The sequence below is a fragment of the Scomber japonicus genome, chromosome 9, assembly GCF_027409825.1.
Source record: "Scomber japonicus isolate fScoJap1 chromosome 9, fScoJap1.pri, whole genome shotgun sequence".
Lineage (NCBI taxonomy): Eukaryota > Metazoa > Chordata > Actinopteri > Scombriformes > Scombridae > Scomber > Scomber japonicus.
The window spans coordinates 19466885-19490953 of NC_070586.1; the positions used below are offsets into that span (position 1 = coordinate 19466885).

Sequence of the window (24069 nt, forward strand, 5' to 3'; positions counted from 1 at the left end):
ATTCACTGGGGAAGAAAAAAAGGTCAAACTTGTGTGTTTTCCTTTTTTCACCCTTTTCATTATTTGTCAAATGTGATAAATGTGATAAAGTAAGACATATCTGATCTAAGTATCTTCTACATCCAGATTGCATAACTAAGTGCCACTTGGCCACATTTGTCTGGGTCATATTACTCTCTCTTCAGTGCCAACAGTGATGTCTAACTGTGCTGCGTTGGTCTCTGTGTGTATGCAGTGAAACTCCCCTTCCCCCAAGGCTTTTAATTATGTCTTAGTCACTGACCTAGCAAAGAATAGATTTAAAGAAAAAGCATCATGTTACTGTAAAGCACAACTCATCCACGCTCTGGCAATATGAAATACAATTGAGGCAAATGGGTAAAAATTTTCACCAGCTGTCATCTTGGAAGTCAAAAAACAGATCAACAGTAAATCAAATGAATCACTGAACCACAAGTATAGGCTGCTAGGTGAGGGGGAAAAGCCTCCTATAGATGAATTGTAGCACTATACATGCAACCGTGCCAAAAACAGGCAAAGCCGGGATGAACATGAAATTTAGCTTGATTTACTATTCAAATCTTAATTGCAGGATACATGACAGGAGAATCCTTTCAAACATCTGAAAGATTCATGATTTTGATGTATGATTTTAAGTATGCCTGTATCTTTAGCTCCTTCATTATTATGTACTCACAAAATTATTGGCTTGATTTCCATCAAATTGGCAGGGAATCTCAGTTTTCTTGCAACTCTCTGACCATTCCTGTGGATCATTTCCTGTGCATCAAGACACATTTAGGGCTTTAGAAATAGAAGAATTATTACATGGTTTGCTCTCAAATGACTGAACTCACTCTTGCTCTTCAGAGACAAAGCCTTTCCTTTTAGTACACAAAATAAATTGCTCACTATTTACTATTAAAATCTAACAGGTGGATGAAATTCGAGGGGCACATTCATGTTCTCAAGGGTAGATATATATTATGATATTATTTTTACATTAATTTGATAATGGACAGTATAGTGGTAGACACACAGGGGGTTAAATTGGAGTATAACATGAAGCATACAAAGCAACAAAGACCAAAACCATTGCAACAGATTGCATGTGTGTTTATTTACCTTAAATACAGTATGCACTGCCAAGCTACAATCAACATTACTGTCCTCAAATTCAAAGCTGAAGTACTAAATCAACATTAACATTTGCATAACCAATTCCTCTAATTGTCTTATTGATGTTGCTGCTGTAAACATTTTTTCCATCTCCAGCACCTGCACAATACAAGTCACATATTTATAGACATTTACATAATTATCTACACTCAATATGTCTACATAGCATAGAAAAAATAAATTCCATTACATTTATTGGTACATTATTTATCATTACATTATGACACAGCGAGGGTTTGTGATTGACTGACTGCCTGTCACATTCTGGCAGCACTTGAGATCACTCTCATTTCAAATCCCTGGACCGTCCAAACACAACAGCTCTTTAAAAAGGTGCTATATGTAAGAATTGGCCACGTGTCAAGTTCATCCTCAACAGTCAACTGTCACCTCTTGAGGTACAAAGTGGTATTACCAGACAGATCGGGCCGGTGCTAGCTGGTTAGCATGCTAACTTCAGTAAATATCTGCAACACAATACATCAACGTCTTTAACATTAAATGACAAATCTGTTATTTCTTCACGCTCTATTGATCATTTTAGTTTATTTGTGAATGGTTTGAATTCTTACATATGGTTCCTTTAAAGCACAAAGCCGTGGAGCCTTCTTTTTATGTTGTGGGAGCATCGACTGCAGTGGGATATGGCAAAAAAACTTGCAATAAACTGTTTATAGATGCAGCTTTCATCTGCAGTAGTCTTAACCTTTAATCCTTTTAAGTAAGCATTTACGGGTTCTGTCTCATGAATTCTTCTCTCCTTCTGGAAATGCATTATCGATCAGACTTTAACAACTGAACTGTACAACTATGGGGGCAGGAAAGAGGTTTACAGTGTAGATGTACCAATGCTTCTAAGGATTTAGGATGCACCCTTCCTCCATCTTTTCTGGATAACACTCATCTTCAGTGCATTTCTTGATGAAAACAGTTCAAACCTTGCTATAGGCTCAATTTAAGCACAGTGAAAGGAGTGAGCATTCAGAGAACAGTGACCCAGAAAAATGCTACGTGAGGCACATTTCATCTGATCAGAGTCAAGTTTGAGTGAGCAGTCTTGCCATGTGACTTGTCCTATGTACAATGAGGATAGAAACTCAACCTAAGGGGCTCCAATAAGGAGAAAATGCTCAGGCTTCAGAAGATGCATGAGACAAGATCACTCGATTTCAATTGATCTGGCTCTATCACAGTGCTGCAGCGGTACAGACGCTGTTTTCCTCAAGTGCATTTTAAAGTCAGGACCACTGCGGTTAAGGACAATTCATAACAAAAAAAAAAGAGGGATGTTTATAATATTAAATTGGATACTCTGATTATTAAAAGGCCATGTTTGTTTGGATTATCACATCATTTGTGATAAAAGTTAAATTAAGAAGAATATTGTGGTGAGAAAATAAGAAAACTAACTAAAAAGGTGTGAGTCTCCATCAAAAGATAAGCTAGGAATTACCTGTTAAATAAAAAAAACAAAGATGTCTGAATATCAGAAACTGTAGCAAACCTCAACATTTTATGCAAAACAGTATGTGAATGATATAGGACGTACTTATCTAAAATACTATTGTTCTTGCACCAAAACAAAGGTATAACACTGGGAGTTTGGCAGGGTTTGAGCAGAGAGGAGATTCCAGCCTCTGACAGTTTACTTTTAATAATAGATGGATCAAATCATTTATTTATTCACTTCTCCTCCCCTCTTCTCTCCTTTCATCCGTCTGCCTGGTCTGGTTTCTAAAGAAAGCAACTTGGCGGGAAGAGAGACGAGGCCAGGTATGGCGTCACCAACGTCAGATCACAGTTGACCCCTGCAGGTAACACGCTGCTGACAGGCCACTGTATCTACAGTACTGCTCGTGTCCTGCTGTGACTTTGTTTCCTCCAAACTTGTCCTCTCAGGGAGCAGGTGTTTGCTGTGACAGCGATCTTAAAATAAAAGGGCGTGGCTTCAGCAGGGAGCAGGAGGAATCAGTGAGGCTGGAATTGTGGATTTGGAGCATAGTTGTGATGAGGAAGCACGAGAGGCTGGTTGAGCTCTGTGCCTATGCATCACTATGTTAGGGATCGTATTAAGATTTAAAAATATAGATCTTCCGACTGTAGCTCAACTAAAGGGAAGCAAGGCTGGTCACTTTTGTATGAGCTGAGCATTGAAATATCAAGTGGCTTGAACTGTCTGTGAGCCTCTGTGCAGATGGTGAGTCGTGCACTACAGACAGATGGTAGGATTACAAGGCCTGGGTGAAGAAATGTTCAGGACAGTCAACATTTCAGACATCAAATATTTGACCAACACATCAGACAACAGCTGTGTCTCTGAACACTGTGCTCATTGTTCCTCGTTTTTTTATACCTGCCTCCTTTTTGTTCTGAAAATAACACGCAGATTCCCAATGCTACTCTGAAGAATACATGTCCTCAAGAGTTACTGTTGCTACTGTCTCATCTTTATCTTATTGATTTCAAGCTGGTTAGTGCCTTGCAGGGAATATGGAAGCTGGTAGAGTTCAGTAGTTCATCTGGTTGTCAGGAAAGGATCAGCTGCCACAACAGACAGCTACTGCCTGGCAGGGAACATAGATTTTCCCCTTCTTACCAAATTCTCTCATGTGGCTTTTTTCTGTTAGCCTCAGGAAAATTGTGAACAATACATTAGGTTTAAAGATAAGGCCTGTAGCTAAGTTCATTTGTTGTTTTTCCAACAAGTTTTTGAATTATCTTCAAATAATAATAGATTTTTCCCTTAAGGTGATTGTTAGCTCTTAGTTGCTGTCTGTTTATTGTGACCCAGTAGTTCAATTACCATTTAAATCTCTCTTGATCTCTAAACAAAGCCAGTGGTGAAAGTGGAGGGAGCTGAATGGTGAGGCTCAGGAGAGTGAACCTGCCAGGCTGGTATCACCTTTGGAACTGGAAAGCTCAAAGCTTTGAAGAGGTTCAGCTGCAGCGTAAAGGAGATGATGAGGGCAGAGAAGCAAAAAGTGCATACTGTTGGGAGGAACCTGCATGGAGGTGTTTTTGTCTGAAAATGAAGAAATGTTGATTTAAAAGAATATTTGTCTCAGCAGTTTTGAAGTATCCTCCACAAATTACCACTGTCCCCATAAAGGTTTGTGAACAAAAGTGAAAAATCAATGTTTATTTATTTGTCATATATTTGACATTATTTAGCACAACACAAAATTAGACAAGCTGGCTCAAAAACCTTCTGCTGGTAAAGCTACCAGCAGCTCCAGAACTTATAACTTACTTAGAATTTAAAGACGTCCCCATCAAACTGTAAATAAAGAGGTCTTGGGGATGTGTCTTATGCTCATGTGAAGCAAGTCAGGAGTGTTCAATGTTGGCTAGGAGGTTTTACAACAGAGGTGTTGACTATGAAGAAGAAGCTAAAGGTTCATCTACACAGGAGGCATTTCAGCTGCATCGACTCGTCTGTATGAAGGAACAGATAGGCTTCAGTTTTTAGCAGTACTACAATAACATAGCAGCCCCAGTTTCACTTGCACTATATTCTTATAATTCAAAGCATATTTTTACAGTTAAGTCCATTTTCTTTTATTTTGCAAACACTGATTATGTGATGTGCCTGAACACATCATGCGTAGTCACCGACGGTGCTGCTCTGCTAAAGTGCTGCTTATGCTTCACAGCCTGTAGATACTGCTTCCTAAATATCATTATCTAAAAAGGATGTAAAATTCAGGCATCTGAAATGTCTTCAAGTCTCCAGTGATTCAAATTTAACTTTCTGGCACATAGTTTTATTCTCAAAAACCACAATGTACATTTGTATTTACTTCTGTCTACTAATAAAAAGGCAGCAAAACAAGTGTGGCTTATATTGCTTAACAAAAATGTTGCTTTAGATGGACTGAAAATTAGCTCCCCGAAGCTAATGCTATGTAACTGGAGTCTTACAAAAACTTTCCTGATTCCTGAAATGAGAAGGCCTCTCAGATGAGTGACCTTACGTCTTCCAGAAAAACAAGTCCAGTTGCCTCTGACTGACATCTATTAGATGTTCCTGATTACTGAACCTGTTCAGAGGCAGAGCTGTGGATCGTCCTGCTGTCAGTGCTGTCTGTTACAGCTGCCAGTGTTGTCCCTCCATGTCTGCTGCAGCTGCTGGAGGTGCTGAAAGGCTCTCTGGGTGATGTTAAGAGCTGGGTGGACCTTCCTCAGATTGGGCTCTCCAATCAGAGACAGACCACACAGTCCTAAGTAGGCATGGAGAGGGTCTAGCAGAGGGGAGATAGAATAAGAAAGGACAAGAGAGGAAGGAATAGGATGGAGGTGAAAGAGTGAGAAAAGGAGGGGGAAAGGGTGAAGCTAGGTCAAATATGGTTAACGTCAGCACAGACACACCTGCATGTGACAGGTCTGTAGACTTCAGAGTGATCAGAACTACAACAATGATGATGGTTGTCACCTCATGTCACTACTGAATCAATAAAACAATAATCTCATTTCCCAGAATACATCTTTTTGTTGTACTGCTCCTTTAAGTAGACATAAATAATTCACCAAAGGGTAGCCCACTGGCCCCTCTGGGATCAGGGTAAAAGCTGCACAGGCCAGTAAATGGAAGCTAATTTAATTATAATGAAATGACAGATCATTGGACGTGGACATCGAAATCAATCGAAGCACCATTAGCTACATCAATCAGGATTCTAAGTGACTGAAACACAAGGCCAAACACAAGGTACAGACACGATGTACAGATTAGTCCAAAGCAGGGATGTAACTATCATTTAGGCTATAAACAACAACATTTTGAAAAATGTATGTTATAATTTCCTCCAATTCTTTAATTGTGTAAAATCAGAAAGATACTTAATTTACAGCTATACACAAACATAAAACCGTCAAGTCGTCACATTAGAGAAACTTCAATGAGAGAATATTTATGCTTTATCAAAGAAAATGATCAAAATGAATAAGATAAAAACCATCTTGATACTGTTCCCCTGAAAGACAGTAAACTATGGGCTAATGCTCAATTATCACCCATCCAGTACTGGCTATGTTATCTTACGGTGTCCATTAAGATACACCATCTCACACAACTGATATCTTCATAGTGTCAATATTAGCCCCCATTGGTTTTCAACTCAGAAGTCTTTAATACAAGTGAAAACACAACTCTCTACAAGATAAAGGCCTACAGCAAACTCTACTAACATTTGACATTTGGTCCATCGTTATGAAATTATTCAGCCATTTCAATAACCATGAATCCAGGAAAATCAATCCAGTAACTTCAGTAAACCTGGTTTGAAATTTTGGCCACCTTTGCTCCATGTAAACCCAACTATTCCTACTATGAACACAGAGATGGCCAGAACGTCTCAGCAACAGTGAGACATAACCTGGTTGTGTCAAATGTTCAAAGTACATTTGGCTAAATATAAATAATATATACCAGATCTGTTTGACAAATACGTGGCACCTTCTTTGGTTCCTTTTAGCACTGTTATTGTTAGCTTCCTATCTTCCCAGACCAGTTCCTGTATAGCTGAAGGTCTACAAGACAGCACTCCAATGCTATCTGTGCCTATACATAAAGGAACCCTTTCATTTCCTAAATCTCTCTTTTGTTCAGTAATATTTACGAGGCTTTGTCAACGCAGTGCCTGTTTTTCCTCATTGTTTCTTCCCTGCCTTCTTTCTGTAACATGAGCTCGATCTCCTGTATCCTTGGGCTACCTAAGAACAATCAACTCATCAATTACACATTACAAGAGCACACTGACAAATACACACACAAGCATGTACATCATTGAAGTTTAGAGTTACAAGAGTTTTTCCATTGATCTCAGGTAAAACCTGACCTGTCCACACCTGTGGAGGGCAGGGTAGAAACTGGCCAACCAGAGGAGAGAAAGACACAAAAAAAGACTTTGAAATGGTTTAGTTTCACTTTTTTGTCCTTGAGGCGAGCTACAGAAAATAAATAGCAACAATAAGAAAGAACAGCAACCTCTATACATGTACTCAGTCCATGTATCTGTTATTACACTTAATTTGCACCATATGGACAATCAGCATGCCATTTAATCCTGCTGCCCTCCTGTGGCCTTTACCGTAGTGTAAAATGTATGCAATTTGAATCACTTTTACGTTGACACAAATCGCACTGCAGTCACACAAAACTCAAGATCCACAAACATTAAGGCAGCATTCTGTTATTTGCTTTTCTTTAGTGTTTTTTTATTCATAGTTTATAGAAAGAAGTTCCTATAAAAGCCAAAGCTTTGAGTTCAAATGGTTTACCTGGATGGCTGTCTGGCCACTTTGCAAAGCCTCCCACCAACCGATCCTGTGTGGACAGGATGAAGCTCCTGTTCCTGTCAAAGTTCGTATACTGGAACACATTTAACAACTGGGACAGAAGAGATGGTGTGGGAAGAGAATTGGAGAAAAGGAAGGGAATAAGAGAGAAATGAAACCATGAAATTTGGGAGTAAACATGAAAATAAACAAATTATTGAATATCAATTAGAGAAATATTGATTGTTGTCAGCTGGGTATTTAAGCAGTTTACAATACATTTTTCAAACCCAAAGATATGCTAAGCATCTTGTGTTTAGAGAGATAATGTTGAGTTCATTTCATTCCATTTCACAAAGGTGGGTTACTGCAATCAATTTCACACCAAATATCTGATATTCAAGCTATTTCCACTATTTATCTATACACATATTATAAGGAGAAAACCTGAACATGTATTTTACTGCACTTTGCAATATACAAACATTTTCTGTGTGCACATTTGCATGCATTTGAGTGCGTGTCTGTGTCCCTTGCTTCCTCACATCTGTTCCTAGTTTAGCTCAGTTTTCTAGATCATATGTGCTCATCTATGTGGCCCATAATTATGAAACACATGCCAAAAGGTTTTGGGTTGTTTGGGAAAGTGTGAGTATGTATAATACAATTTAAAAAAAAATAACAACCTTGTATTATTTTATGCATTCTGGTACTTTAAAAATGCCAGTGTCATCTCTCTCAAAATGGTGCATAACGCATAAGTGTAGAAAATCAAGGAGAATACTTGAATTAATACTTTAACTCAACATGTTAACACGTGCCGAGGGTGATTGTGAATGTGTGTTATATCAGTCTGTACCTCTAGCGTAGCTCCCACCCAAAAGGAGTAACATGTGTCTACAGGTTTGTTGGGGCGCCCGTGGAAGCCGCTCTGCTGCCTCATGATGCACCAGCGTCGAATTCTGTCCAGCTCCCGCTGACTCAGCGCCTCCTCCAGTCGTCCCATCAGACACAGAGAGGCTATGGCACAGTACGTCCAGCCACCTAGACACACACAGACAGGCAGGCACATGAGACAGATCAAGTGGATATGGACAATTTATAACAAATTAATCTAAATTAAACTAGAAGACTGATTTCTGACAATATCATTCAAATGGAAAGCAAACATTTCAGCAGTGACATGTTCTGATGACAGAAAACTACATGATTGCAGGGCAGAGCTGTAAAAACAGAGGGTGTGTCTGTGTGTGGGCCCTTTTCTTGCCAAATATTTGATAGCATGCTGCTATTCTCAATTTCCACCTTTCCTTGGAAGTTATCACAACATGGAGCTACCTTATGGTTTTTTTTCTCATGAAGACGCAGCTTTGTGTGTGTGTGTGTGTGTGTGTGTGTGTGTGTGTGTGTGTGTTTGTAAGGAAAGAAACTGTTATGACTGTATTCATGCACTTTAATATCAAAGGAATGAGGAGTGTTAACTGGAACAACAGAACATTTTTGCAGCCCCATAGACCTTTGAGCAGGATTTGTTTTATCACAATATTAGGCTTAAAACAAAGTACTCAATGCAGCAATCAGTGTCTTCGTCAGTAAAGTCATATAAACGTGAGTGTGCTTCTTGATTGATGATAGGTTGTTATCAGTACAGTCACGAGGAGCAACTATCCATCACCTTCTACAACCCGACTGTCAACTGCTTTTATTATCACGCTGCCTTAAACACATTACCACCATATGTGGCTGCTTATCTGTGTTTGTGCGTGTTCACATGTGAGGGAGACAAGGTGGGGTGAAGTGTGTGGGCCAAGAGTGTAAATCTGCCAACATGTCACGTCTACCTGTAATCAACTATGTCTATCTCGATATCTGCTAGAGGCATCTTAAGATCAGACAGCTCTGGGAAATCCAAAACCATTTACTCTAATAGTAGGTTTGGGGCAATCACATGTTTCATGAAGTAAACTGAAATACAATTTTAAATGTAAAAAAAGAATAAAACCAAATGTGCACATAATACTTGTAATCCAGTGATACTGTTTTCAATTCTATCTGACATTAGCCTCACTCTTTACTGTTCACTCCTACAGTATCAGAACTGTGTTACATTATCGCTCATGCAAACTGAATGTTCATACTAACACTGCTTCACATTGAAAGCATTAAATTGGTGAAACACAGGGTGGCAAACACAGGACATGCAATGTATTTGTCACTGAGGTTAGTGCTTATTACAATCATTCATTAAAAATGCATCTACAGAACATGATTTTTTTTCAGCACTTTTTAATCAGCTGGTTATTTTTGTTACAGACTGACATCTTCATTACAACAATGCAAGTTTTTTTGGCTGCAGTGGAAATAGATGCAGCAGTTGCTCTTCTGTTGTATTCCTGACAAAGCAGCTGCTCAACAAGCATTTGCTGCACCAAGAGCTCTGGGACTTGTAGTGTTAAACTACACTTGCAGTTACTACGAGTAACCACAAGTGTCGCCAAATCAACCAGGACTGAAATTTTACAAATCATGACCTTAAAATCACATTTTTAAGAATGCCCCTCCTTTCATTGATTCGATATAGTCACATCTAAGTATGACTGTTTTCACCCATGAGCTGCTGTTTGTTAGTCATGGCACCCTACAATTGGGAATTTTTCAGGTGATGGAAAAAGAACCGTGCCGTCTTATGAAAAACAACAATAATACACAGCCTGAAGCAGAAGAAAATATTAGAGGAAGTAGTATGTTAAAAGGCAACACAATGTATACACATAAATATATTTAATTTATAATCTTGGCACATAGTTTCTGTGCTCCATGTATTAGACTGTGCTCCATATGTTAGACTACACAGTAGCTCAAAAACAAACATTTACACACAATGCAGTGTGAGTGTGTGCACATTTAAAGCGCAGTGTGGGAGGTCTTGTGCTGAACAAATATACACTTCACAGGTCGCTGGTAATGGGTAATCTACTGTATGTCTACTGATGTGTACTGATGTGTACTCAGCCTTCAAACTGACAATCGGCTGGCGCACACAACTTATCGGAGTCTCAATGAAGCCTGTAATCATAAACTGAATTTATCTCAAGAGAGGAAAGTACCTAGATGCACCAGGAGATGCTCATTTATAGTAGTTTTAATTTTAGAGGTGTAATCCATATATTCACTGTCTGTTACAGGAAATTATTGTGTCAAAAAGGTGACTATGGATATGTTCCAAGCTGTGTTTGAACTGAAGTGTGTGTACAGGATGAAGGCTTTTGTGTCAGAAGAATTAAGTTTAATTTGAGCGGGGGAGGGATAAATGAGGACAATGTATCTACAGAGATGGATTTCAAGGGCTAATCCTTTAAACCAGTTACTCCCATCATCCACGTTCATGCCCCTCACTACAAACACACCCACAAACGTTTTGATCCAATATGAACCTTTTCATTTATAAATGAATGTGATATTCAAATGTCAGACTTCTGACAGGTGTTGAAATTTGGGCTTCCAAATGTGTACATTTCTTTTCCTTCAGTGTGCATAAAACTTTCAAATTCAGCTTACCAATGTCTGTAACTATATGACATAATATAAACCATTAGAAGATGATTGTACTCACCATGTGATTCCCGCCCAGCTCCCTGGCCAAACCCGTTATCGTATGACTGTGTAGAGAACAGAGAAAATGCCATTCAATTACAGGCAATTTATCATTAAGCAAGAAAGACTAATGTTCCCCAGAACACTGAACCGCATTCACTTATTGCATGTAGATATATACTGAACTAATTTTCAAAATGAAAAATATTTGTGGGCTATAATTTTAGATGCCAAATCAGTTACAGATCTCAAATGTGATGAATCACTTCTGAAGTTAATCTTTAGGTTTCCTATTTATTCACTGCAGGATGTATCATCAGCTGGTGTGATTTTTTTCCCCTTCTTTCTTGCATTTATTGTGTTTCTATTGGAGTGTTGAAAAATTCAATCATCAGTCATTTTGTTACAGTACACTATTATTTGAAATTATTTGGGATTACCTTGTTTTTTAAGTACAAATGGAGACCTGGTATTTCTCTGGATACATTACAAAGTTGCTTTAAAAAAAAAAACATTATTTATCCTAAACCGTGACATATTTTGAAGCTATTTTATTAAAAACAACTACCTATTATAAGCTGTGGTTCCTTTGAAAAATTCACAAGCTATACAAAAAACGGCAGTCACTTGGGAGAAACTAACAAGGTTGACTCCTTGTCTGTCAGTGTGTCTGGTCAGATCATGACAAGGTCAATTTGATGTATTGGACTCACATTTGATAGAAAAACAAACAATGAGGCTAAAGAAAGGTCCGAGTCAAACGTCTGTAAACAAAGTAACAAAAATATCGCTCAGGTGCCACATCATAAACTCGAAATAATTTTTTTCCTGCTGGCGGGGTGGAAAAACCTCTGCTAAAGCTTTAGACCATGATGCACCGCTCAACCCCCTCCATTTATTATAAATGAAGTATTTCTAGGCAGAGTGCCACCTTTGGAAGGTGGGTGGCCTCATTCAAGCGCCGAGGCAGAAACAGAGGCTGTATAATGGCCTGGAATATAGCTCTCACTGTTTTATTGATGGGAGGTACACCAAAAAAATCTGCCTCAGTCTAGGTTTTTAATATACACCCACCAAACTTCCTCTGATGTAGTCAATGGCCTTCTGGATGTCCATGCCTGACCAGTCATCCAGCATGTAACAGATACTGGCTGCACAGTAGATAAACCGTATATCATTTTCACTTCCCTCTGGCACTGCGTAGAAACTGGAAGCAGGAAGGTGCACAGACACAGAAAGCCATAAACACAGGACAGTTACAAACTGGCTAAATAAGCATGTATTATATGAAGATATACCATGTCAGCTGCTATGAAAATGACTATCAAGTGTTTAATCAGTATTATTTCTGTTTGAAGATGGTGTTACTGCTCTACATAATTTACACAAAGCAAATACTGCTGCAGGACCAAACGTGAGTTAATGTCAGTTCACTTTAAGACTGCTAGTTTTCAAATAACCTAAGGTGTATTTGAGTCAGAGCGAAAGTGCCAGTGTAAATCAGAGTGTAAGTGAAAATGTGTGTGTGTGTGTGTGTGTGTGTGTGTGTGTGTGTCCTGACCTGCCGTCCTCTAGCTGCAGTGCTCTGAGACCAGCCAGACAGGCCTGTTTGTTAACTCGGCTCAGGTCATCTCCCAGTATCAGCAGCGAACACATCCCTGTGTAGGTCATGGCTACATGGCCACTGTCGTACGGATGGGGCACTCCGGGACCCTGAATGAAAGATAATATTCATACTACTGCAGTGGAAAGGCAAAAAAACAAGAACATTACAATAGATGTACCAGCTAAAATAGACCTCATGGGGAGTCAATCAGTTATGCAAAATGTATATCTAGTACACTGGCTGCTAATATTACAGCTGCTAGGAAGAGGTTAATAACTAAAAATTGGACCCCCTGATGTGAAGAAGCAGGTTTGTACAATAATTTAAACAGCATCATATCAATAAGTAAATTGACCCGAAATATAAGTTAGTCTGCTACAGATGTGGACATTTAGTACAGATTATATACAGGTAGGGGTTTGTAGATAAGTCTGAAAACAGTGCAGGATGTAGAGTAATAAAGTACCTTGGTGCCATAAGGAATACCAATATGTGACGATCCTCGAAATCCACAGCGACTTAGGTTGGATTCTGGAAAAGATGAACAGGGCAGGGCATTGTGTACACGGTAAATATTAAGCCAACTGGGACGAGAAAGCACTATTCTGTTTTACTGTCTCACAAACAAGGTCTCATTTTGTTTGTACTGACCTTCAACAGGGTGCAGCAAAAATACACAATGAGGTGACCCACTAGTGATAAATACAGTGTGCTGTTGCCATCTAGTGGCCATGAGAGGAACATTATATATAGCAGAACCCAATACACAAAATGTTATGATGTTGCAAAGAGTGAACAAAATGTTACAGAACAGAAGATTTAAGTTACTACTTCTTGAGTTTGTACTTTATACATTTGCATTTAGTCAAAATAGAAAGTTTTGATTTAAAATTCAGATTTAAAAAAAACATACTTGACAAAAAAGAAAAAAAGCCTGCCAAGCTGTATTTTCACATCGAATGACAAGAAACCAGCCAGACAGCAAACATATGGCAGCAGCAAAAAATCAGTCCAATCAAGCACGGCTATCCTGACATGATTTGTGTTGATGTGTTGAATAATTAACTAACTGGGCATCTAAACAGATGGCACAGAGTGGCTTGTTAGCAACGGGAGAAAATAAGTCATTAAATATTTACAGTCAAACTTTCCTTAATGAACAGAGCTACAATTAGAGCAGATAGGTGAGGAGGGCAGCTGGATGCCGATGTCTGTTTCAAAATACCGAAAGTGTGAAAATATTTCTGAATTTGAAGTTTGAATACTCTAAAGTTGTGAACCTGATCAGGCTTTCCTGAAACAGGCTGTAAGAAAATCTGGCCGTAACGTAAACTTGCCCTGAGCCAGCAGTGCCTCAGTTCCCCTCGCTCTCACCCGACCCGATGAAACCATTGAAACGTCTGACCTGAAAACATAGTCTTCTGTCCCCTTATATTGTTATTTCTGATAGATAAGAGTATTTCATTAATAACAAAGGGACAATGCAGTCAGTAAGTGATTTCTGCATGTGAGTCTCTGTTTCCATGTAGATGCTATATAAATGTGCTGTATATATTGAATTGACAACTATAAATCTCTCTTGAGTTCTGCTGAGAGAATAATTCTTCTCACCACAATACAAATACCAGTTAAAACTCAGTGATGTGAAAAGACCTTCTAAGGGCATTATGTCCTCTTTTTAACTGATTGTCACTTCACGCTCCCAGTTAAAATTCAGAGGTGATTGTTCTGATTCTATGTCTGAGTGTCTGTAAAGCACTTTGGTCAACTCTTGGTGGTTTTAAATGAGCTCTATAATTAAAACTAAGACCTCACTTGACCTTTTTTGTGAGTGATGAAAATCGGGTTGTGTTGTAAAACTTACGATCCTCTGTTGGTAGGACCTGTAATGAGTAGATCCACTCAATCATGATGTTCCTATCAATTACATCCAGGGCATCCAGCACATCCAGACCAGACAGGGCAAAAAATACGATAGTCAACCTGAAAAAGGAGGCACAGAGCAATCTTTTAGATTTCAATTTATAATACTGATAAACACATATAAAACAGATCTCAACATAAGTACAATGTTAGAGATATGCAGCAAGTCAAAGGTAATGTAAGCTATGACTGTAAAGGGTTACATGAAATACCTGGATGATAAAACCCAATTCAAAAAAGTTCATTAAAGTCAGCTAAGGATACTTGAGCCAACTAGTGAAATATTTGTTTTGTATTAAGTAATTAAAACCCTAAGCAATATAACAGTCTACTATACTTATATAAAGTATACTAATATAATATATATATATATAAACATCTACTACTCTGAGGTTCATATTCAAGTTTATAATAAATGCGTTTAATTTGTACTGCACTTTTCATTCGTAGTGAATCTCCGAGTGCATCAGCATTAAAAACATACAACACAAACACAAAGAGTAAATATGAAAAAGCCTTCCTGAACAAAAAGGTTTTTAACCCTTTTCCAAAAGAGTTGCTGTGATAATATAACCCTCTAATGTGGACTGATAAGTTGAGTGTAGGTTGACTTATAGTCGCTCAGAGCTTTGCAGCAAGTTTTCTTGTTAGTTTGCAGCCAACCTGTCATAACTTCACTAGATCATGTTAGCGAGCAAGCTAAGCTAAGTAGCATTAGCCTCCATTCAAAACCATTGATAACGGCTAGCTCGGCTGCTGGTCAAGTTCTTCAATAAAACAGATAAACCAGAGCGGCGTTTTTCAATTCAGTCAGCTCACCTGGTTGTTTCCAGGGAGGCGTATCTCTCAGGTAACACCTGAAGAGTTCTCTGGAAGAACCGTACATGTCTATCTCTTAAAAAGTCTATTTGCTCAAATTCTTCAAACTGGCTCTCCTCTTCCGCCATCTTTGCATCCGCACCTATGAGGAATCTTTTCCGGTACTTATATATTTCAAAATAAAAGCTCTAGAGTAATGAGCATTGTGCATAAAGAGAAATCTGATGCGCTGAAGCAAAGAAACAACTTATACACAGTCACACCTGTGCAATCTAATTCAATACAATATGTCTTCCATAAATTTTTCATTTTCAGTTTTTGTTGACATTGTTATTTTATGTTTATTACTAAGGTTGTACTAAGTGGTGGTGGGCTACTGGGGTGCATTATATTGATTGATGCTATTAATATTTTGCCTCCCTGATGTATATTAATGGAGTGGACAAACTTTTAGGAATACCATTCAATATAATGCACCCTAGTACACCACCATCACCCATTATGACCTCAATAATAAACATGAAGCAGAACGATCACCGATAATGTCAACAAAAACTGAAAACGTATAAACTTCATAAATGTAGAATTAATAGCAAAACTAGTGAGTGTATAGAGTAACATGCAGGTTTTCTTTGTGGACACTATCATGCTTCATGAAGTAACCTGGTAGTAGGTACTGTATCTTCCTTGAGAGCTGTGAGTATCCATTAACACTGACTGTGAGCAACCCATCATAACCAACCACCACCAGAGATAAGTTATGAAAGTTAAGCAAAACTGTAATGATGGTCTTTTATTTAAGAGAAAAATTCCATAAAAGTACATAAATTAAAGACCGTACATCAGCACACAGTAGATTCAAATAAAGGCACAATCTGTTGTTGAGGTCTCAGTGTGTCTCAGCAAGAAACACAGAAATCTGAGTTAGATTCAGGACTGTTCAGTCAGCTTCTATTGTTGTATATCACAGGCCTTGTCTCCAACTGGGAACAGCTCTGCAAAAAACACACACAAAAATTAATTCGTCAGTAAGTTAGTTTCAGATTAAAAAATATGCAATTAGGATGGATAAAATTAGTTGTACACTGACTAAACACCTTTCTGTCATAGACTCAGCGAAAATATATGCTAAGATCAATGTTTCCTGTCATTTTGTCCACACGGTACTTTGTGAATCAATTAATACTAAAGCTGCAAAACATACAACAAAGGACGAAATACGAAGCTACATTTAACAACCATGTCTTTAAGTGATTAAAAAGAAGTCACATGTAATGCCTGTTGTGTGCAGTAATAAGTGTAGGCAATCTCACTTGTGAAACATCTGTAGCACGGGTCCTCCTCCTGAAGGTCCAATGTTTTTCATTCGCTCCTGCCATCCCTTAGTGGGACGGCTGAGCCTGGTCGGGTCTCTGGTGACGTGACCATCCACCTACATGAAGAACAAATAAAAATCAACCATATCCTGAAACCACAAATCTGTTTATTTTAGGGTTGAGCTATAAACATCAGTGTCTTTTATTCTGAGGCTTTTCATATCTAGATTATAAAGATAATGAATGATCAAATCCTTAGTGTTAGTCCTACTTTCTCCTTTAATTTTGCAGTGATTCTCTGATGTCTTTCTTCTTCTTCTTTTTCCTTCAGCTGTTTCTCCTGAAGCTTTGCCTCCACCTTGTGAAGATCCTGTGGAAAGGCAGAAACAGCATCAGTAATGCAGTAAAACTTGTGCTGGAGCTTTATATTTTACACAGACATATTTCTTTTATCTACTAACATTACCCTTTGCATTTACTTCAAAAATTCAAAAACAGGTAAACCCTCATATCCCATAATAATGTTACATAACCAAAAAGTGCCCTGACACATGAATCCAGTGGCAGCACACACACAGAGCTGTTGTTAAAAATCCAGTGTGGTAAACTGATAACAGGTCTTGGGTTTCTGCAATTCAGACTTCGTACCCTTTCACTGAAGCGCTTGATGCCCTTCACTGCCTCCCTTTTCCTCTCATCCAACTCCCTCTGTTCCTCCTCTCTTCTCATCCTCGTCTGTTCCTCCTCCTCCTCTCTCTTCAATCGTAGCTGCTCCTCAATGGTCATTTTCACTTCGAGCTGACGACGACGCTCTTCCTGATAAAACAGAGATTATTTTGCCTGCTAAATATGTAAAGTGCTCTGCCTTCTTCAAGAGTTGTTTTCCATGATTAATAACCAAAACTACGACCTGAATTACTTTTCATACATATGCATGCGCAGACGTACTTTTGCCCGTCTCCTTTTTTGTATCTCCTCAAAAAGTCTCTGTTCCTCTTCCTGTTCGTCTTTCCTTCTCTTCTCTTCCCTCCACTCCTCCAGTCGCCGTGCAGCCTCCCTCTTCTCCTCCTCAGCCCTAAAATAGAAGAGGACATAACAAGCTAAAACAGATAGCACCAAAGTGACAATAATTCAGATTATAGCCAAATTAATCTTCAAACATTAGCCTTATTTAGGATGACAAATCAAACACAGATCTGGAGGTGCATTTCACTGCTTTAGCCATGAAATCAATGCCTACTCCACTTCATCAATCAGTTTTGATTTTTTATTGTACTCTACTTTAGACTCACCTGTGTTGTTCAGCCTGGCTCTTGGCTTCTCTCTCCCTCCTTTCTGCTTCCTCCACCTCCCTCTGGCTCTGTATCCTGGTTTGGCGGTGCTGTTGCTTGCTGGCCTTCCACCTCTGGATAGCCTGGGGATGAAAATACAGACGTTATTCTTGAGCAACATACAGTTAATGCTCCGCATAAAGACATTGTTAGAGTATTAATTATCTTTCTCCTCTTCCTCCTTTTTAACATCACCCGCTCACAAATTTGCCGGCTGCCACCACACACTGTTTTTAACATTAGACCATAAATGTCACTTCAGGAGGCCACATTTAAAAGTGTAATATGAACAGCCAAATAAATCGGAATTGAGCATTAAGGCCTGCGGTGTGAACGTAGCCTTATTGAATTCACATGTGTTTTGTCACAGTTCTCTACCTCTCTCTTCCTGTCCTGTAGATAAATCAGTTCCTGGTACCAGTCCTCATGTTGCTCTATCTCCTCCAGCATTTTACCAGGCAGGTACAGTTTGGCCTCTTTCCTGTAGGTTGTTTGCCCACTGTGCTTCGTCCAGACCTGTAAATTGAACAGATTAGAGTATTTCAGATAAAAATCTCATGGAAAAGTGTCCAAATGATAAGGACTTCCAATCAGCCCTTAGCTTAGCATACAGTATATTTAAGTTGCCTTGAGCAAAGCATTTGAAATTCTTTTTTTAAAGACTTATTTTGGGCTTTATCTAGATAGTATCTGGCAGAGAAGCCGAAAGGAAACAGGGAGAGAGAGGGGAATGACCTGCAGCATAGGTCCCTGGCTGGTTTTGAACCAAGGACAATGCTCTAACCACTCGACCACCAGGGTGCGCCAGCATTTTAACTTCTTACCTTGAGAAAGGTTTGGTGGTCATACTGGTCCCAGCCACCATGAGGGCCTCCTGTCTTCTGAAGGAAGGATTCAAGTGCTCTGACCTCTGCAGGGAGATCTCTGTCCAGGGGTTTGGTCTTTTCAAAAAGACAATAAATAAAAAATAACTTGCACGGATCAGACGACTAGATGTGCATTAACAAAGTTTCAGCAGGTGCAGGATAGACATTTTTCGCTTCTCGCTTCTTAAAACTATGTGACGAATTATATAGATTTTCTCATGATATCAGAGACAAAATTGCATGCAGAAATGTATGTTTTGTGTCATCTTCCAAGCTCTCTCTGAGGTCAAAAGCAGAAATATAATATTTATATATCACACTGCAATTCTAAGATTCTGTAATCAAAAACAAACTCAGGACTCAATGTCTTCATTGCATGAATGACAGCTGAGAAAATACAGAAACGAGGGGAGGTGAGGAGACGCAGACCTTAACAGTGGGAGCTGGGGGTAGTTTGGGGTCTGATTTGACCACAAGGCTCCAGTTTTCAATTTTCTTCTCATAAGCAGTGATCTCCTGTCTACACGTCCTCTCCTCCTTCAAAAGCTCCTCAAAGCTGACAGAAGCAGAGGGACAACTATTCACAATATTTTCATTATAGTACATATATTCATTCTCAAAGCACAGCACTGCCATAAACACTGATAAATGGTGTTTGGATCTTCTTGGCTGTATGTCACCTTTGCCTTTTGATTACTTTGTGTAACAGTACTGTTCTAAGTATCTATTTGCAGAATATTAAAAATAAGAAGTTACACAATTTTAACAATAACAATTATGAAACAATGAAGTAATATTTATTTCATATTTATTTATGTCAGATTTGACTACAAAATTCCATAAGTATTTACACAATACAAACTTTTCGGGAACATTTATTTATAACATTGTGCTCTCCCTGGAATATCAGTAAAACTGCTCTCACAGTGTCTCAACTCAAATGTAACACTACACATGAGTTAAATGTGGAATTGATTAAAGGGATATTATATTGAAACATATTACATTATAGTGGTTTTGTATTTCTCTGGTCACTGAGTCTAATGTGGTCCTTTGTTGTTTGGTGTAGGCTTTTACCATGAGCGCTCCTCCTCTTTCAGGGTGTTGATTGAAATTTCCACCTCTGACATGATTTCCTTTAGTCTTTCAATCACTAAAAACCCAATAAGAAATGCAAAACACATTATTAATCTGTGCTAAAACAGTCTAATGAAACTGTTTATATTACATAGTACACTACTTTACAACAGCTCCTGGAATACAACAGAATGGCACAAATATTGATATACTGATCAAGATGGCTGAATGAAAGGTTTAACAAAATACGGTGGTGCACAATTATTATTTTACTGTGGCTGCTTAGCTGAAATTACTTACACTCAGGAGTTGGTTTCACATCTATCAGCTGTCTCTGAAACTTTCTCACCCCATTATGAATCTTCACCAGGTGCTTTTGAAGATTCATCTCTAAAGGAAGAAAAATGTACAGGAAATGTGTAAATCACAGAGTTAAAGTGTTGGCTCCACTTGTAGGGTATAGTGAGTGAGGATCACACAGCTGAGAGTAACTGGATGTAAGTGGATGTAAGACCCACTCTCTGCCTTTCTTTCTCTCTCCAGCACTTTCTCGCACTCTTCCAGTTCTCCAGACACATCTGTCCAGCCATTCTTCCTGCACTGAACACTCAGCGTCTTCTCTTTCTCCAATTTTTCAATCCTGAGAAGAGGGAGAGAAAAAGCTAAATGGATGTATTACATTGCTGACCAGTAAGGACAGACTTCAATAGGGTTGCAACGATTCACAAAGTTCAATGGCAGATTTGATGTTACTGTTGTTTTAATAACAATAATAATACTAATAATGCATTTTATTAAAAGGCGCTCAAAGTCACTCAAAGTCACCTTACAAGGCACATATAACACAACAACAGTACATCAAACAATATAAATCAGGTGACATTTAGTGCAAAGATAAAGAATAAATATGAATGTGACTACAAAGTGCATTAGTAGAAGAAGGTGATTGCATAGTTAGTGAGAGACAGAGTATGCCACTCTGAATAGGTGCGTTTTCAGGCAGGATTTAAAGGTGGAGACAGAGTCAGAAGTGCGAATGTCTGGTGGGAGAGAGTTCCATAGGCGGGGGGCACATCGGCTAAAGGCTTTATGAATGCAGTAGTAACAACATGCAAATATAAATATACAAATACTCAAGTAGAAAAAGGGAAAATACATTGTTCACATGACAAGTTTAAAAGTATCTGTTTTATCAGTTATTGCAAATGTCAAACCTTCTTTAAATGACAGACCTATCTTCTTTATATTAAAGACACGTGTGAAATAACCAAAAATTACACATAAAAGAAAGACGGGTTTGGGCAAAACTAAAATAATACTTTTAATATATTCACCATGCATTAATACTACCGTTGCAAAGCTTATAAATAATGTTAACTTTTTGTTGAGACTTTGTAACAGATTTAGTTTATGTTGAGGATGTAGTTGTGTACTTGGATTTCTTTCCATTATATGATGTTCCTGTGATTTGGTTTGCACACTATCTCTGCGGTGAAGCTGAAATGTAAGAAATGACTCACTGTCTCCTGATTCTCTCGGCTTCCCTGAGAAACTGTGAAGCTTTCTGTGCATCCTGCCTCTGATCATCACTGCAAACCGGGGAGGATGATGAGCATGACTGCTGGACACAGTCTCCTTCCCCCTCCTCATCCATTCAGTAAAGACAAAGGGCAAAAGCGGATCAGTGTTAACACAAGACAACCACTGCAGTTATAAATCAGCTTGGCAAGATTATGAACGGTTTCCATAATAGGATAATCTTATTGGCAACAAAACAAAGTGATGTACGAGGTGTACGTTGTCGGACAAGGGTAACTTATCAACTAATGAAATACCACACAAACACATGAAAAAAGGACACAACTTTATAATATGTGTGCATGCTAGTAGTAGTGGCTTAATGTAAAATAAAAACGTCAGCAAGTTTCCCTCAAGGACATATTTCTACAATATATATGTCATAAGTCTACTAGCATTAGCTAACCTTATAGTCTGTCGTCAGTGGTTCAACAGTCACGTTACTCAGCATCTCCTGCCTTCCCGACAAATGTTACATATTTGAAATACTGTCAAAAGACTGCTAACCCTAATCCTAACTCTAACCCTATACTTTCACTTTTCAACATAGACAGTAAAGTAGCTCTGTGATAATTACCGAGCAATGTTTATCAGCGCAATGGTTGGTTGCTAGGGAAGCCATGTTCAACTGACTCTGTAAACAAAACCAACTTTATTTAAAAAGGCGTCTTGCTTGACTTTATTATTCCTGTTTGAAACCAGCAGAGGGCGCTGCTTGTACAGTGTGTATCACTTCAGAACCTTACCTTGGTGTGTATCTTATTTATTTATCCATTTGTCTAGACTCTAGAGGGCTTCATCAAGTGAGACAAACCTAATGGAAGCAGGAGACTATAACCATGACAACAGCCTTATCCTCTATCATTTGTTTACAGTACCTGACAGTACCACAATCTTCCCCTAATCTTAACCAAACCAAGTATCACATAACCCTTACATACTGTTTGGGGTCAAATTTGAACTATTTTTACATGTAAGAGCTGTGAACACCTTATACACAGTTCTTTTAGCCAGACTTTTCCTAATGTGACCCCAAATATACACAAATCCCATCATTTTTTAACTTTTGTGAAGCCGATACACATTGTTAAATATGCAAATGTGCAAGTTTGACCTGTGTTTATTAAAAAAAATAAAATAAAAAAAAAAGATTAAAAATCAGCATTCAAACATGTTGTCATATTCTTCATATTCTATACAATGTTCTCAGGGGACCATACAATTGTGAATATGAATGTATTTTTTCCCATATTAATCAAACATTTATTAATTACTGACGGTAAATTTATGAATGTGGGTTAAGCTTATGTGTCTACATGTTGCTTCCAATAGTTTTATAGGAGATGGGGGAGACCAGGGATGGTTGTAACATTGTTGACATTTCTGTCAGTAGCTCAGAGCTCTTTTAATATAGTGCATTCAAAATTGTTAAAATCACATAAAAGTGATCAATTTTTTTGAATTTGCTGTAAAAATCTTTAAAATACCATGTATAAATTCCATCTAGGTTACTAAACCATTAAGAAAATACTGAGCAGGGCCATACCATTGAAGACACAGAGGGCATGTCCTCAATATTCAGAGATGAAGGCAAGTTTTCATTCTACTATAAGGCACATTGCTTCTTTAGTGGAGTTGCTCTGGTGATTTATGACCTAAAATCTACAACTACTGCAGCTCTGATGAAAAGATGACCTCAGTTTTCTTCTTAATGGTTGCTACTGTTTTATAAAAGAAAAAGATCATTGCCTTGACTTATGGGTGTTCAAGACATCAATTTTGTCCTGCATAAAATGTAGTTATATAGCTTGTTAAATGGGTTTATCATAACTGTGAAAATGTCATATTATTTAAGGCTAAAATGTGCATCCTTTTTAAGTTTCCTAATCAAAAAAGAAAATCTAAAATACATAAATATCCTTGTAGCTCAGTTTGTGAGGCACAGAAACATCTGTCTGTCCTCTGCTACAACTATGGTTAGAGTTACCTACGCACTTGCTCAACTAACTGCCGATGTTGTCTACCGAGGCCTCGGTTATTTCTGTAACAGCCTTTTTATGATGGCCAGCAGCTATAATTATTATGAGAACTGGCCAAGTGACAGTCGGAGAGAAAGAGGGAGAGTGAAAGAGAGAGCAAGTGAGTGAGAGGGAGTATAAATAGAAGTCTGAATCCATTATTGAGTGAAGATATCAGGGATGGTCTCTCCCATGGGTGCAGAGGCAGAGTTGTCATCGCAACATAAATAGCAACCACCCTCCTTAATGAAGAGTGTTACAATTTCCTGTCTTCATCCTCAGCCAAAAAGTATGAAGGACAAAAAATGACATAACAATAAATAAATGTAGAAATAAATAAATACACATATAAATATATAAATGCATAGATAAATGAATAAATACATACATATTTTTTATTTTTTGTGTATTTTTTTATGTATTAATTCATTTATTTATTTATTTCTACATTTATTTATTTATTTATTTGTTTATTTATTTCTGTCT

The 24069-nt window shown here is 38.2% G+C and overlaps 2 protein-coding genes across 2 annotated transcripts; both read right to left on the minus strand.

The window, feature by feature from the left end:
• Positions 1 to 2783: 2783 nt before the first annotated feature.
• On the minus strand, positions 2784 to 15525 carry pggt1b (protein geranylgeranyltransferase type I, beta subunit). Its single transcript, XM_053326221.1, has 9 exons — positions 15398 to 15525; positions 14520 to 14638; positions 13122 to 13186; positions 12611 to 12762; positions 12124 to 12256; positions 11069 to 11114; positions 8315 to 8499; positions 7459 to 7567; positions 2784 to 5420 (listed from the first exon to the last, which is right to left on the minus strand). Exons 1-9 carry the CDS (start codon positions 15523 to 15525, stop codon positions 5254 to 5256), a joined length of 1104 nt encoding a protein of 367 aa, XP_053182196.1. The 3' UTR covers positions 2784 to 5253.
• An 815-nt stretch (positions 15526 to 16340) lies between these two features.
• On the minus strand, positions 16341 to 21641 carry LOC128364912 (coiled-coil domain-containing protein 112). The gene is made up of 13 exons (XM_053325532.1): positions 21508 to 21641; positions 20506 to 20627; positions 20288 to 20377; positions 19988 to 20063; positions 19340 to 19466; positions 18869 to 18985; positions 18423 to 18560; positions 18006 to 18127; positions 17662 to 17788; positions 17362 to 17529; positions 16985 to 17083; positions 16711 to 16829; positions 16341 to 16392 (listed from the first exon to the last, which is right to left on the minus strand). The coding sequence occupies exons 1-13, from the start codon at positions 21639 to 21641 to the stop codon at positions 16362 to 16364; spliced, it is 1470 nt and encodes a 489-aa protein (XP_053181507.1). The 3' UTR covers positions 16341 to 16361.
• Positions 21642 to 24069: the final 2428 nt, after the last annotated feature.

Excerpts from the sequence above, each read along its gene's own strand:
- pggt1b (XM_053326221.1), bottom strand. The coding sequence starts at position 15,525 with ATGGCGGAAGAGGAGAGCCAGTTTGAAGAATTTGAGCAAATAGACTTT. Across the intron at positions 12,257-12,610 it reads CTGCAGCTAGAGGACGGCAG|TTTCTACGCAGTGCCAGAGG; the intron begins GTCAGGACACAC and ends TCCTGCTTCCAG. Across the intron at positions 11,115-12,123 it reads ACTACATCAGAGGAAGTTTG|TCATACGATAACGGGTTTGG; the intron begins GTGGGTGTATAT and ends TTCTCTACACAG.
- LOC128364912 (XM_053325532.1), bottom strand. The coding sequence starts at position 21,641 with ATGGATGAGGAGGGGGAAGGAGACTGTGTCCAGCAGTCATGCTCATCA. Across the intron at positions 20,064-20,287 it reads TGTGAAACCAACTCCTGAGT|TGATTGAAAGACTAAAGGAA; the intron begins GTAAGTAATTTC and ends TTGGGTTTTTAG. Across the intron at positions 17,530-17,661 it reads AAAAAAGGAGACGGGCAAAA|GAAGAGCGTCGTCGTCAGCT; the intron begins GTACGTCTGCGC and ends CTGTTTTATCAG.